General features: G+C 54.7%; 1 protein-coding gene across 3 annotated transcripts; it reads left to right on the plus strand.

Annotated features, from left to right (window-relative positions):
- Positions 1–2,679: 2,679 nt before the first annotated feature.
- On the plus strand, positions 2,680–11,862 carry si:dkey-154b15.1. Of its 3 annotated transcripts, none has more exons than XM_039737424.1 (4): positions 2,681–3,467; positions 4,334–4,612; positions 6,192–6,289; positions 10,555–11,862. In XM_039737424.1, exons 2-4 carry the CDS (start codon positions 4,336–4,338, stop codon positions 11,707–11,709), a joined length of 1,530 nt encoding a protein of 509 aa, XP_039593358.1. In that variant the 5' UTR covers positions 2,681–3,467; positions 4,334–4,335; the 3' UTR covers positions 11,710–11,862. The 3 variants fall into 3 exon arrangements, with proteins under 3 accessions (XP_039593360.1, XP_039593358.1, XP_039593359.1); XM_039737425.1 differs by lacking the exon at positions 2,681–3,467 and adding an exon at positions 3,494–4,202; XM_039737426.1 differs by lacking the exon at positions 4,334–4,612 and having other exon boundaries at positions 2,680–3,467.
- Positions 11,863–14,299: the final 2,437 nt, after the last annotated feature.

Here is a 14,299-nt window from a genome sequence, read left to right on the forward strand (position 1 = left end):
ACTTATGTGTCCCCGTGTCTCCCGTTCGGGCGTCTTGCTCTTTCTTCAGGTCACATCGAACGTGTTGCTGTATTTTTGTGTGGGTTGCTTGGGATGGCCATCCCGGGGATCGGGGTGTTTATTATGGGATGGCCTTTTGCTTTATTTTCTTCTGGTGTTAATAATCAGTAGACGGGCTCACTGGTTACTTTACATATATTGACGTTTAGCTTTATTTTTGGGTTTTCTTGTGTTGTTTCTTTTTTTAATTCTAAGAGGCGAGGGGACAAGTGACAGACGAGCCAGGCCCGATGTTTTAAGTCAGGGCCCTCTGTGGAGTTCAGGGCAATCAAGCCAGCGGTGAACGCCACGCAGAGCCGAAGCGGAGTTGATGCCAAGCTCACCTGATGCTGGGCTCTCCGCTCAATAAACAAACAAATGAAAAGAGGAAGACACGGAGTGCCAGCCGAGCGCAGAGCCCTGGGTTAGTCGGGGTGGCTCAGCCGCCTTCGGCGTCCCCACATGCATTGTCACCCTGACCCAGATTGCCCCACACGCCACTGAAGTCGCTTTACCCAGCAGAAAGGTGGTGGTCTCGTTGGCCAAGTTGATTCACAGTAGAACCAAACTGGAGAGCGTGGGGGGTGTGTGGCGCCAACCGCAGACCCCAACAGTGCCATACTGGGCACGCCTGCCCGTTGGCACACACGCCTGAGCACAGCCTCGCTGCGTGGTAACGGCGGACACTGAAAGAGCACAAAGTTGAGCTCAAGACCATGAGGTGCCACTCATGGGGACCCTACATCTCAAATAGCAGGAACCATCAGGCTGGACACACGGGTGGCCACCTCATCCCAGCTAAAGATGTCTGGCACTGACTGACGTGGTGCGTTACTGTATAAGGTGGCACACGGTCATGCCAGGGTATGGATGTGCCACTCAAACCTCTGGGGGCCGACGGCGAGGGAGTGCAGAATCAACACTGTGCTGCACAAATGGGATTAATCTGCCATGGCCGGGGGTCTCGGTCTGGGCTGTCCCTGGCCTTGTGCCCCATGCTGCCAAGGCAGACCCCCGTGTGTTATAAACTGGAGCACAGAACAGAAGCTGACAGAAGTAAGCAGTGGAACTCCGAGCTGTTGGCGAGAGGAGATGCCCATCGAGATGCCCGCTCACACACAGACACAGATTCCTTCAGGAATCCGCGATAACAGAGGACACGTCACTGTGCTGTGGCAAAAGTGCGCTGCAAGAGCTGAAACAATTTATTTGACTGCACCAGCGAAGAACGAGATTTGAGCGCTGAAATCTGGCAAAGGGTTAAGAAGAGGAGAAATGGAGGAGCCAGGCGGGGGTCTGGTGACTCATCGGAATTGCCAGATGGCAGCCAAAGATGCCACAAGAGACGCTCAGCAGCCACACGGTGGACCACGGAGGACCGGCGTATCCCAGGTGTCCGTTTTCAAATGCTGCTTCACGTGAAGCGAAGTTAACAGCATCGCTGAGGGATGCAAACGACGCTTTAATGAACGACTGCTACTTACCTGCCAAGGTGAAGGGTTTCTAAAAAGAACACTGAAGGTGCCCACAAGTCTGGACTCCAGTGAGGCGGCGCGTCGCTGAATGAAACGAGGTTTGTTTAGAATTGCACAGACTTGGCGCAAACCTTTGAATGCGTATTTTGTGAGGTCATGTTGCCCTGTCATAGCCTGGTAGCCGTATGCCAGTTACCTTCAGCGTACCACAGGTGGAGTCTGCGAACATCTCTCACCTAAAGAACGCACCTCACGCACGCACAGCCGTCGTCGGGCAAACGCTCATTCGACACGTGGTGCTGGTGCAGTGCCACCCAGGGGGTCAGTGGTTACACTGCACGGGGCGAAGTGGGCACACAAACCGACACAAGGAGTTACAAGGGGCTCCCTTAAGTTTGTATGGTCTGTAAATGAGCAGCATGGCAGACACTCTTGAGCCAGGCCTGCCACTTCAGATGGACACGAACAGAACACGTGACAAACGGAGACCACATCTGCTGCTTTAGCCTCCATGTTACAAAATGCAGTGAACTGCACGAGAGAAATTTCAGAGGAGACGTCTTCTCTAATCTGAGGTCATTAGCGAAGATCAAATGGTTGGATTTTAATCTTTTCAATTCAAACCGTAGACGTGGGGGACACGTCACACACTCCACATCACAAACAGAAAGACTCAGGTGGCCGCGGGCACTTGTGCCACTGCCTCAGCATCCTGGTGTCCATTGCTTGCTCGCCGTCATTCAAACACACCTGGAGACGCGGGTTACGTTCACTGGAAATTCTAACAGAGATGCATGTGTGACAGGGCCCGGGATGGACTGGCACCCCACCCAGTCGCTTCCTGCCCTGCGCTGGATTAAGTGGCATTGAAACTGATAAATTATGCTAGAATACGGTGGATAGCAGCTGGCGCCATTCACTCTTCATCCAGAAAATGGGCACACATGGAAGTGGGTTATGGGAGAATTTCACACAAATATCAAAACAACGCACATATGAGCACATTGAACCCGTTGGCAGAAGAGATGGAATCTGAGCCATCAAATACCACGACAGCTTCACCAGACGGCTGGGTGGGATGAGGCCTAAAGGAGGTCTGCAGGTGGCCCGTCCGTCCTGCTCTCCCCCGACCTTCTATGGCAAGGTGTATCTGGAATTATTTAAATTTAGCTTGGAATGTTTTCAGGATATCTCTGAATGATAATTTGGCTTCCCATTGACCTTCACTTTCCGCTTCCCCGGCCCAGCTGCCTCTCCAGGTCCCGGCGCCCATCACACCTCCCGCTGCCGTCTCCGACTCCAGCTAACCGTAAGCCAACGCCCCGTTTACAGCTGCCGCTCTTTGCTCCTCTCTACGCCCACCCCGTGACTCCCAAATTCCGCGCTGCCAGGGGTCCAAACACCCGCAACAGAACAAGGCTGCGACATCCGTGGTCATTGGCCTCTCGGTAGCTGCGCCCCTGCGCTGTGCTGCGACTGCGCTGCTGGAAAGCCTGCAAACTCCCGGACGGTTCAGCAGGCCACCTTCTGACGCAGTGGCTGCAGCCAGACTCCTCTCTTCTGACGTTCCTCGTGTTCCTGGTGTTCCTGTTCCGGCTGCTGCCGCCCAGCATACGCGTCACGACAGCCCCGCCCCGCTTTCGTGCTAACTTTCCCGCCCTCAGTGTGCTGCTGCCCGCGCAGCTGAGTGTTTGTGGCGCGTCGCTTGCTGGCGCTGGTGACGTCGAAGTGCAGTCGAGCCGAGCGGAGGGGCGGGGCGAGGCGGCTGAAGCTGCGCCGCTTTTACTTTCGTTTCCGCGGAGGGACGGAGGAGCGGCGGACGCGTTTACTGTTTGGAGTTTAAGAAAGTTTTAGGAAGGAAATGTCAACGCAGGGCTCGGGCTGAGTTTGTGAGAGCGGCTTCAAGTTTTCAGGCCATTCGGAGACCTGATGTAAGGACTGAGCCTGTCCGTGGTAAGCCTCGTGGACTTTTCTACGGATTTGTCGCCGAGTTGTCACAGGTGTCACTTTGAAGCAGTGAGGTGACTGCTTGGGGTCCGAAAGCCCACGGACCTCGGCCTGGGCTCAGTCCTCCGACCGTCTGCTTTTGGGCTCACGAGGTAGTAGGCGACAAAAAAAATAGAAGGGAAGGTCGTTAAGTTTAAGGGGGCAATTAAAGGAGCTTCCGTACACAGCGCCATCACGGTGGGGGGGTTAGAAAACGCGAACTGGGCGCGTGGTAACCCGGCTTCACTTGGCGTCTCTTAGGCGACCCTGTAACAGAGGAATGAACTGAATGTGGGTGTGTGTGAGTGTGAGAGCGAGAGAGAGAGAGACAGGTGTGTGTGTGTGACACAAGTGTGTGAGTGTGAGAGAGACACAGGTGTGTGAATCCCACCTCAGAGCCTACGTCTGCTCATCACTGGTGCGCCTGTGGAGTTTCTTGTTGGCACATAACTGGCTACAAATGCCCTTTGAACTGCAGACAAAGGCAGAGGGCGGCCTGGGTAGTCGGTGGCTGGCGTCCGCACACCTGCACAGACACACAATCATCCTGCCAGTCGTCTGTTGAAGCCGAGTGGTGAGCAGCGCCGGTGGCTCGCGCCTTTCAAGCACATCTGTTTGTTTTCCTTTTTCCCGCATTGGCTGGCATCTTGACGTGGCATCTTGACGTGGGCCCGTCCCGCGACGGTTCTTGCCCTTTGCCAGGTACTGCTGGAGTAAATTTGCCTTCCACCCGCTTACCTAGAATTTGTCGATGCCCCTTGACGCAGGTCACCATATAAGTGAACGTTAAGGCCTGCTCTTCATTTCTCTCTTCTGTTTTTCTTTACACCCAGGAATGCTTTGTGAGAGGCAGGCGGGTGACTTGACTGCAGAGAGGAGCCATCATTCAGGTCATCCTGTGCCACATCATCAGATAACTAACTCCATGGCGGCTTGTGGGCACACCATCCGGGTGCTGGGAGTCCCCAGCAACGTTCTGTCCGCTGAAAGAATGAGGGATCAACTGACGATTCACTTCCTGCGTCCCAGAAACCAGGGAGGGGAGGTCCTGAATGTGACGTACCCCGCTGACTCGGAGGAGGAGGCTCTGGTCACCTTTGAGCTGAGCACAGGTTGGGTTGGACTTTTCTATTTTACTCTACAGCCTTGGCACAATGACCAGAATCGAAAGGCCGATTCCAGGTTAGCTTTTGTCGGGTTATTTTGGTAAGTGAGTGGCTTTAAGGAGATGACAGAACGCGAGTCTTCAGCTGTCTGAATTTGGGATGGCAGCAGAACAGATTGGAGTTGGCACCTGTGGAGTTGCTGTGACGCGTCCTTATCGGACATTTCTGCTTGACCGCTGCGTCTGTCTTTGAGTGAACAGGCAGCTTCCTTCAGCTTCGTGGTGAGCATCGAGAAGCAAATCTCAGCTCTCCGTTACTAGCGGCCTTTCTTTTCTGGCCTCGTTTGTGGAGTTTGCCACAAAATGACAGGCATACTTGGCATTTAACAGCACTTGACGGGTGACGACAGGGTTGTAGAAGAGAAGAGCAAGTCCTTGGCGCGAGTCACACCGGCCGGGTTGGTAGAAGCGTTCGTGAGACAAAAAGGAAGGCGGCGATTTATTAACCGACACACACCAGGACAAAGAATAACAATGAAGGCGTCTCTGGGCCTCCCTGGCACGATAAAGGGCCCCTGCCGAACCCGTGGGGTGACTGGTCCTCCTACCCACTTTGTCCAGTACCTTCCTGTCCCCTCACCTTCATGCTCAGACAGCTGTCAAGTGTCCTTCACAAATCCCTTCCTGGTCCCCTTATTCAACCTTTTCTGGGGACCTCCTGGGGCCTCCCTGCGGTCCCAAACTCCAGTCTGCCATTAAAGGACCCCAGGCGTCCATTCAAAGTATGTGCTGAGAGTCCATGTGTGGGGTGGCCGCGCGTCCCATTATTTGTCAATCTGCAATTCACAGGTGGCCTCCAGTCCAGGACTTGATGTCAGGTTGTAATTCTGACTGCAGTACACGTGTTGGGGGGACACCAGCTCAGTGACAATGACAGTCAACAAATGCACCAGGTGTTGCCAGCCTGTCTGTACGAGGCCAGCTGAAATGACGGGGGAGCATAAAAAAGGGACTTTTAATAACGATGGCTCAAAACTACGATCACGATAACCAACGGAGCAGCAGGGCTTACGGCCGAGCCCCTTGGTGGCCACTGGCATGTGAAGTTCCGTGTCATTGCAGTCCAAGTGTTCATCAGTGGTGACCCCGAGACGGCGTCATAGGCTTGTCATTAATTGTACATCCCATAAACAGAGCAGCGGTAACTACCAGACTTTAGAGCCCCCAGTCTCCTCGTCCCAGCCCAGACACTTTGTGCCAGTCACGATTGTTAGTGATTGCTGTGTGTGTGTGTGTGTGTGAGGCCCCATGATGCCCAAGCGCTCCTCCCAGACTGAATTCTTGCCTGAGCTGCTCTGACGTACCTGCTGGCCTGATGCCAGTCTGTGGTGTTTGTTTGCCAGCTTGCATTTTTATGTTGCTGTCTGGGTGCCCTCATGTGCCAGCAATTTTGCCCTGCATATCCTTGTGTGTGCTTTTTGAAGCGTGTCCTACTGGCGCTGTAGAGCTGGTGGTCAATAGCATATAAAGACCCCCTCACTGACCTCTCTGATGTGCCCTTTGTGTTTTCTCCTTGTCCTGTGCAGTCATGGAGCGCGTCTCGCAGCGGCCTCAAGTCCTGGAGCTCTTTGGAAAGACGTACCCTTTGAAGGTTCAGAGACCAAGCACTGCTGATGCCCCACAGGTATGTCTTGAGGGTGGAGTGCAGGCTTTGGGGCACTGCCATGCTGTACCGTGTATGACTTGGCTCAGGCTTCTGGGCACTGGCATACTGTACTGTGTTTGACTTGGCTCAGGCTTCTGGGCACTGCCATGCTGTACCGTGTTTGACTTGGCTCAGGCTTCGGGGCACTGCCATGCTGTACCGTGTTTGACTTGGCTCCATCTCTCGCACCGGGAAGTCTTCATGGATGTCGCTGTGTTAGGCCGCTGGGCGTGGGGTGGCGGTGAGTTTTAGGGTCTTAAGCCCACCCCTGGCTAATGTTAGTGTGGCGAGCGGTCTGTTGGTGGTGAATGACCGCAGCACTTTACACAAGTCCATCAAATTCCTGACACATGCGATACTCGCAGTTTCCCTCACAGTATAATTAGGGTTGCGTATGCGTTGTGTAAAATGTGAGGACTCTTATATTCACATTTTCATGAAGTTGCTTAGCAGACGCTTTTATCCAAAGTGACTTCCAAAGGTGGTCAACACCATCAGGTAATATCAACGTGTAGGACTGTTTTGAACGCGTCAAGAGCTCCTTACCAATCGGGCAGAGGCTTTCAGGGCTGCATATAAAGAGAGTCTGAAGTTTGGTACCAGGCAGCGGTGGCACCGCCAGACGCCATTCACTGGCACACCTAAGCCATATACGCCAGTGTGACTCACTGACTACTGTGCAGTGGTGGCGTAGCTCGAGTTTGTGCCAGTCCTCCAGCATATCTGAATATGTCAACCTATTGAAATAGAAAATTCAAATGACATTGTATAGAGGACAATGAAGAGGACATTTGGCACCTTCACGTCTAATTATTTATTATATGTAAGCATCAACCAGACAAGAATATCGTAAGCCGGCCGGGTTCTGATTAGTATTTAATCTAATTACGCTGCGGACACGAGAGCCGGTGTGGAGTACAAGTGAGAGGGCATTGGGATTGATAACGAAACCAAATTCTAGATTGTAAAGGAGTTGTTTATCCATCCATCCATTATCCGGCTAACTACAGGGTCACAGGAAACAAACCCCGGGCATGGTGCCAGCCCGCCACAGGGCACACAGACAAGCACACACCAGGGACAGTTTAGACCCGCATGTCTTTGGACTGCGGGAGGAAACCGGAGCACCCGGAGGAAGACACGGGGAGGACCCGGGAATCGAGCCCAGACGGGTCTCCTAACTACCCACTGCGCCACCGTGCCGCCCTTTATTGCTGTAATGTTTCTGTTTATTTTTGTTGTCTGATGCCATCACAGGAGGACAGTCTGAGAATGACCTGTGAAGCGTTTGTGAGTCTGACTTTGTTCATTCATGAGTGAGATTTTGCCGAACCCGACTGCTTACACGTGGAATGTACGGAGCCTTTAGGCCAATAGTGCCGTCCCCGAAAATGTGCGGACCGCCCCCTCTGCCCACCCACTGCCACCATATGCCACTGCCACTCTGTAGGCAAAACTGAAGGATTCGAACTTGATGTGTGCTGTTAGAGGGAGCCAGCGTGGCGGACTGACTTGCACTTGTCATGGCTGGTTGAGTACAAGGTGGGCCGCAGGGCCTTGGTGGTGTCCCACACTCCGTCAGACGGACGGACGGACGGACGGACGGACAGACAGACGGCACTTTATTGATGGTCTGAGATAGCAGATGTCGTGCATTGTGAATCTGCATGAACGAGAGAAAGACGGGGGGTCCATCAGTCACCACCCCAAGGTGGTGCGCTAACCTGGCAGGCGTTAGTGACAGTGAGCCAAGCTGTTAACACTAGAATTACCAGAGCCCACCTTGAATCTGTTCGCACCTCTCCGTCAGCGTCTTTTGTCCTGTAAATGTGCCGATCAAGACGAGCAGCAAGCGGCCACCCCCCACCCAGCGCCGCACAACGGGCACAAAGTTGATTATCTGGGAGTTTTAGAGTAGAAATAACAGACCGTTACTTGGAAGACACGCATGTCATGTGTGCTCCGTTTCTACAGCAGTCGGTGTAAACACATCGCTGAAACGGAAACGTTGTTCATATTCTAGTTTTTATTTTAAATGTTACAAAATGTAGGCATAAACTATAAAATGTGAAGCCTGAAGTCCAAAGATCAAATAAAGACTTTCACAAAAGGTTCACGGGCGATACAAGAGCTTCCGTGGCGCAGTGGTGAGATCGGCTGACTTGTGATGACGAGTCCCCGGTTCGCTCGTCACTGCCTCCTCTATTCGCCGTTTTCGGTGGTGCGCTGCTCTCACTCTTAATATTTATGACACGATACACACTTGTATACACTTGGTGTGCGTCTCTAACTGACCGTGTACATCTGTGAGTGTGCCCAGGTGGGCGAATCTCAAGTTCTTTGACATGAGGGTGTCTGCCCCTCCACAGCTGGTGCCCTCAGTGTTGGTGTGTTTTCTGGGTGAATCCACGTCTCCATCAGAGCCACCACTTGGAGAAGCTGGCATAACATCTGCTTTGCTGACTGGCAGCTCCACAAGCCAAAAGAAGGAGGTGGTTGGCGACGGTTTCTTCCTCTTCTCCTACGGGGCGAGAGGAACGTCCAGTGTTGACGTGTGAGTGCCAGGGGCTCGTGCCCACACCAGTAAGGGCACCCCGCTTTGCTTACTCAGTCAGAATGACGTCGTCTCCTCGTCTTCTGTGGGTGGCTGCTTACCACTTAACGGTAAATCCTTCATTGTAGTGCGTGTGCCAGAGAGCCGTAGTGTTTGGCGAAGGGCGCTGCAGTCACTCGGACGTTTGCGTGGCTTGGCCGTCTCTCCCTGATTGGTGTCTTTTATCAGACGAGCTGCGATTCTTTTCTTTGCCTCGGTGGGTGTCAGGAAGCTCAAAGGAAGTTGAGTTGAGCCGAGTCGTCGAGCCACCCGCGCGTCGTAACTTGTCGGTGGCAGGAATGTCCAAGTGTCCAAATGTCCCGTCTTACCTGTCTCGGGACATGACGCCTCCTGTGAAGTCCTGTGGCTCACCAACACACGCTCAAGATGGCTCGAAAGTCTTTGTGACTTCTTTGTCGTTGTCCTCCCTCCCTGGCACGTCGAGTATCGTGTTCGCTTCTGGGCCGAGACCTTCATGGATGGCGATGCAGGTGTGGGTGTGACGTCAGGCTAAGTTCTCTCCCGTGCCAGGCGGTTACCCGGCTTCTAACTGCGCCTTCCGTTGATCTCGTTCTTAGACGGCTGGCCCGTCGTCTCCCACGTCGCTTCTCCTTCGGGCCTTCGCTTTTTCACATTCGTGTCATTCTTTTTTGTTGAGATCTGCAGACGCATTCCCGAGGATCGGTCGTCCAAGACCCCTGCCTTAACTCACACCTGGGCGCTACCCACAGAAGGGCAGTGCCTGACCCTGTGTCCCCCTACTGGGCGGGGGGCTGTGCCAAGGACCAAGTTGACCGACGACGTCCATTCGTGGCTCCCGTGGGCACACGGACCTCCCAGCCCACAGACCCTCCGCTCTGAGATGAGCCGACCGAGGTGGTCTGATGCCCCCCCGTGGGGGTGTTAAGGGCACAGCCAGCCAGGAGGAGAGCCCGGGCACACTGGGAGGGTCCTATCAGCTGGTTGACCACAGTGTGGCTGGGCAGGGAGACGGAAGCCCCCTGAGTGAATGTACAAAGCACAAGCCGTGGAGGTGAAGGAGCCAGGAGAGATTTAGCTGTGCCAGTCTCGGGAGTGATGCCACCTTGTTAGGAGACGAGCAGAGCGGTTGGTTTTCCTTTTATTTATTTTCATGTTTTTAGTTATTTAGTAAAGGAACGTTCAGGTAGCGTTTCTCGATGTCATCGAGATTTGAACGTGTTGCCCGTCGGGTGACGCCGCTAAGGCTTCATTCACAGAGTCGGATGGCAGTCACCGTAGGCAATGCCAATGTTTAGGACCTCACCAGCAGGGCGGCCTGGCACTGCCTCCGGTGGAACAAGCGCAGGTGCATTTGGTACCCATAGCAGGTAAAGTTCTGAAGGAAATGGGGAATCTGTGAATAGTGTGGCGCAGATGGCAGAGCAGGGCACCTTCACTTTTCTTCATCATGCCATCCCATTTGCGTGCCATGTCATCTTTTTTTTTTTTCCAGTTGTTTCCAGTGATATTTGGAGTTTCAGTTTGGTGGCCTGAGAAGTCCAAATACCTCGAGTGGGCTTTTTATCAGCACGTGGCACATGTGGGAGGGCAGCGGAAGCATAACGTGTGCGGTGCCACCCTTCGTAACAGCGATCCCCCTAACCAATGTCACCTGCTTTCATGTCCACAGGTTGACCTGCTGGCGAGAACGACGCTCAACTTGGCCTTGTTCCCCGATCCTTCTTGGGTCCGAGGGCTCGTGATGGCGCACAAGTTCAGGGTCCTGCCAGGGGGCAGCGACTCGAAGGAGATGCACATTGAGGGGTCTTTCCTGGAACTGAAGAAACTTCGAGAAAAACTCCTTGAGCGGCTCCCGGCCACCCCCAGCTGGAAACCCGGCCCGGCAGGAGTCCACAAGCCGAGGGCATCCGAAGCAGCGTTTGAGAACGGTGCCAGGGTCGGGGGTATCTCGGGTGGTGACATTTCTAAGGGTGCCGTCGGCTCAGACCTGAGCACCGATGATCATCCTCGCACCCGCCTCAGGAACGCCGATCTTCTGGATTCTTCTTCTTCTGCCGCCTCCTCCTCCTCATCGCGGCGGGCACTTTACAGGTCTCTCAGCGTGGACCGCGCCAGTTATGCCAGCCGGCCTGCAGATTCTTCTCAGCATTTTGAACGAGGCGTCTCCAGCCGGTCCGAAGCGGCGCTCGTCGTCGTGGATCGGCAGCTGCTGAAGTTTGCGCAGATCTTTCTGAAGGACAAGTTGGCAGCCATCATAGACCCTCGGTGTGTACTGATGAATGTGCAGGAGGCTGGAGATGTCAGCCACATATATTTGATGCCTGTGGTGGGCTGTGCCAACCTGCAAGAGGTGAAGTCGAGACTGTCGCAGTTCTTGCACGAGCTGGAGAGCGGCCTGTGCCACCTGACGATTGACACGAGTCACATGAGCTTGGAGGACAGGAGAGGAGCGGTGAGCAGACTGCAGAACATGAAATGGCAGTACGAGGTGTGGAGCGAAATGGAAGAGCAGCACATTCATCTGATTGGCACCCCCGCTGCCACCCAGGAGCTGAAACGAGCGTTAATGGGGGAGGGACACGAGCCAATCGGCGACAGTCGCCAAGGACGCAGCACGAGCAGACTGGACAGGACTGGGCTCCGCCGCAGCTCCTCCCTACCCCGCAATCTGCAGGGCAGCCCCCAGCTGGTGCCCGCCTCGATGCCCTCTGATAGAAGACCGGAGAGGGTGGCGGCGGCGGCGGGCAGCATCCCCTGGCGGCAGCAGTCGAGGAGCGGGCGCAGAGTACGGGGGCAACGGCAGGCCATGGAGGTCTGGGACTGAGCATCTGGTGGCAAGTAGTGAACACAAGCAGGTTCAGAGAAGTGCCCAGCCTATGCCACCCATTCCTAAAACACTCCTGAAGTACAGATTAACACGGACCCAACTCACGAACCACACGGAGAAGTAGAAGGAGCGGGCTCCTAAACCCCGTGCCCGCCCTGGCCTCTCCGTTTCATTCTGACAAGATGGCACCACAAAAGTTTAGAAGGACATGGTGGGCTTTAAGCATCTGAAGTGCCATTCTGGGGTGGGCCTCAAATAAACGTGAAAGAGAAGAGTGTCAGATGGGCTCTGTGTGGCGCCCCCCAGTGGATTTCATTTTCTCTGTTCGGTCATTTCTGTATAGCCCCCTTCACGGGTGGTCTCGCGCACAATGCTTTGCTTAAAGCCACGCGCTGTGCCGTCTTTGCAGTGCCCATGGGCACTGTGTGGCCCAGTTCAGATGCCACGTTGACCTGGGCAGTCTGCACCCCGCCATCTTGCTCCCCACTCGGGTGAAGGCTCGTCTCTCGTTGCGTCTGGTGGTCACCTGTGCCGGGTCACAACGGGGAAGCAGATGGCCACCAGGTGAGGTGCCCTGTCTGTGGTGTGCTGATCCTCACTTGGCAGTGTGAGTTGAATTGGGGGTCTTTAACTTGTTACCGAGTAGCTGGTGCCAGCTGCCTGGACCCTGCCCAGGTGCCCACTGGCCTGTTGGACATTGCAGTTCCACACTAGCTGTGCTGGCCCAATGCCAATGACTGGTGGGCAATTCACGAGGGACAAATTAATTTTGAGAGTCAAGTGAATATCGGGCAGCAGTGACAGAACGCATGTGCCCATGTCAGGCAGATTCAAGTGTGAGGGCACCCAGTCTGGCAAAATAGGGATTTCACAGTAGCATTATGGGAGGCGCCCACATCACTAGAGGGAACTGCCAGACCCCCAGGGGGCAGAGACCTCGACATGAGCGGCCGCTTTAGCAGCCTAACAGATTGAATTGATTCAAATATTTTTCTTTTTTCTGCGGTGCCTCTATGGGCACTGCCATTAGGAGAGGGGGTGTGTTGACAGTTGCTATGGTTTCCAGTGCCCTAGGCGGACAGGAGTGGCGAGGCTCGTGATGTCATCGACGTGACAGTTTGAAAGGCCAGCGCTGTGACTTCCTGGGGTCTTTTTGATGATGACTGCGGCCCTCTGGTGGCGCTGAGACTTGGCGCCGAGTTTCAAACTTCACTTGGCTTAAGCTGTGCCCACTCTGCCAGTCATCTTTTTCTTCCTGCCTACTTTTCCTTTGTCAGAAGCAGTTGATGGCTGTGGCTTAACGCCCCTCCCTCCAGACCCTGGCATAGTGGGTGGGTAGAGGGGTTGGCACTGGGGTGTTTCGGACCAGAGACCTGGCGCTGCCCGTGGGGGGTGTCCTTTAGGCTCTTTTGGGGTTTCACTTGTGTATCACTTTGGCTTTAATAAACCCCCCCACCCCCGATGTGTGCAGATGTGTCCTCCTTGGGTGTTATTGGATGTGGCAGTGACTCGAGAGCGCCCCCCAGACCACACATGAAGATGGCACTAAGTGAACCTGGCACTAAGGGACCGACTCCACTTGCAGTTTGCCATTGGCAGTGGGGATGCCTTGGGCACAAGCGGGGTATTTCATTCACTTGGCACATATTCTTGTATGGCATGCTGCCCCCCCATTACAAATCCCACTTCAAGTTAAATGCCAAGCGGTGCTGCTGACCCAAACACCCTGTGATGCCTGCATAGAAACCCATAGATGCCCAGGTCAGGCCGCCCCACTAGGGGGCGCTCTGCAATGCACCACTGCACAGCCACGGGAGAGGAGCACCCGGGTAAGCACTGGCCATGGCACATCCACTGCCAGGTTCACCGAGTGCCACAGCAGGGCATCCGGGAACAGAAAGGGAAGGGGAGGACTGAGCAGAGATCTGGCCTGTTGGCAGCACCTCGGACAGAGACCACCCTGTGCTGAAGCGGCTGGCATCTGCCATTCCAGGCTGTGAGTGCCTGTACTGTGGCAGTCGTGTGTGTTGTGAGTGAAGGGCATGATGTTACACTCCAGCGTTGAGTCTCATCCCAGACGGGGGTCCGTAAACTTCAGTGGAGACCACAGCAATCATTTGTGTCGGCTGCCATGTGTTGAACAAACCAGAGGATGGCAGGTAAACGATTTGTAGTGCCGCGCCTGGCGCTGATTGACCCATCCAAGGGGGCAAGTGGCCGGGTGGGCAGCTCCAAGGGGATTGGGTGCCATGAGTGCAGACCTCCAAAACTGTCATTGAGGAGTACACACGTGACACTAAAGCCACCGTCGGCGGCTCTCGCACATCCAGCCTGAGAGGGTCCGGGTCATCCGGCATGATACCTGTGGCACCACCCCAGATGATCAGTCACCACTGGCATCAGACGACGAAGCCTCAAGGGGACCGCACCGAGTGACCCTCGGGGATTAGCGGATCAGGCTGGCCTATGGGTCCCGGACCACGTCGGGTGGGCTGTAGTGGTCCGGCTTTTTGGGGGCAGGAAACCGAGGTCATCAGAAGTGGAGGGAGGCCCAGCGGGCAGGCGTCTTATCTGCACGGCTGCGCCG

The sequence above is a fragment of the Polypterus senegalus genome, chromosome 15, assembly GCF_016835505.1.
Source record: "Polypterus senegalus isolate Bchr_013 chromosome 15, ASM1683550v1, whole genome shotgun sequence".
Classification (NCBI taxonomy): Eukaryota; Metazoa; Chordata; class Cladistia; order Polypteriformes; family Polypteridae; genus Polypterus; species Polypterus senegalus.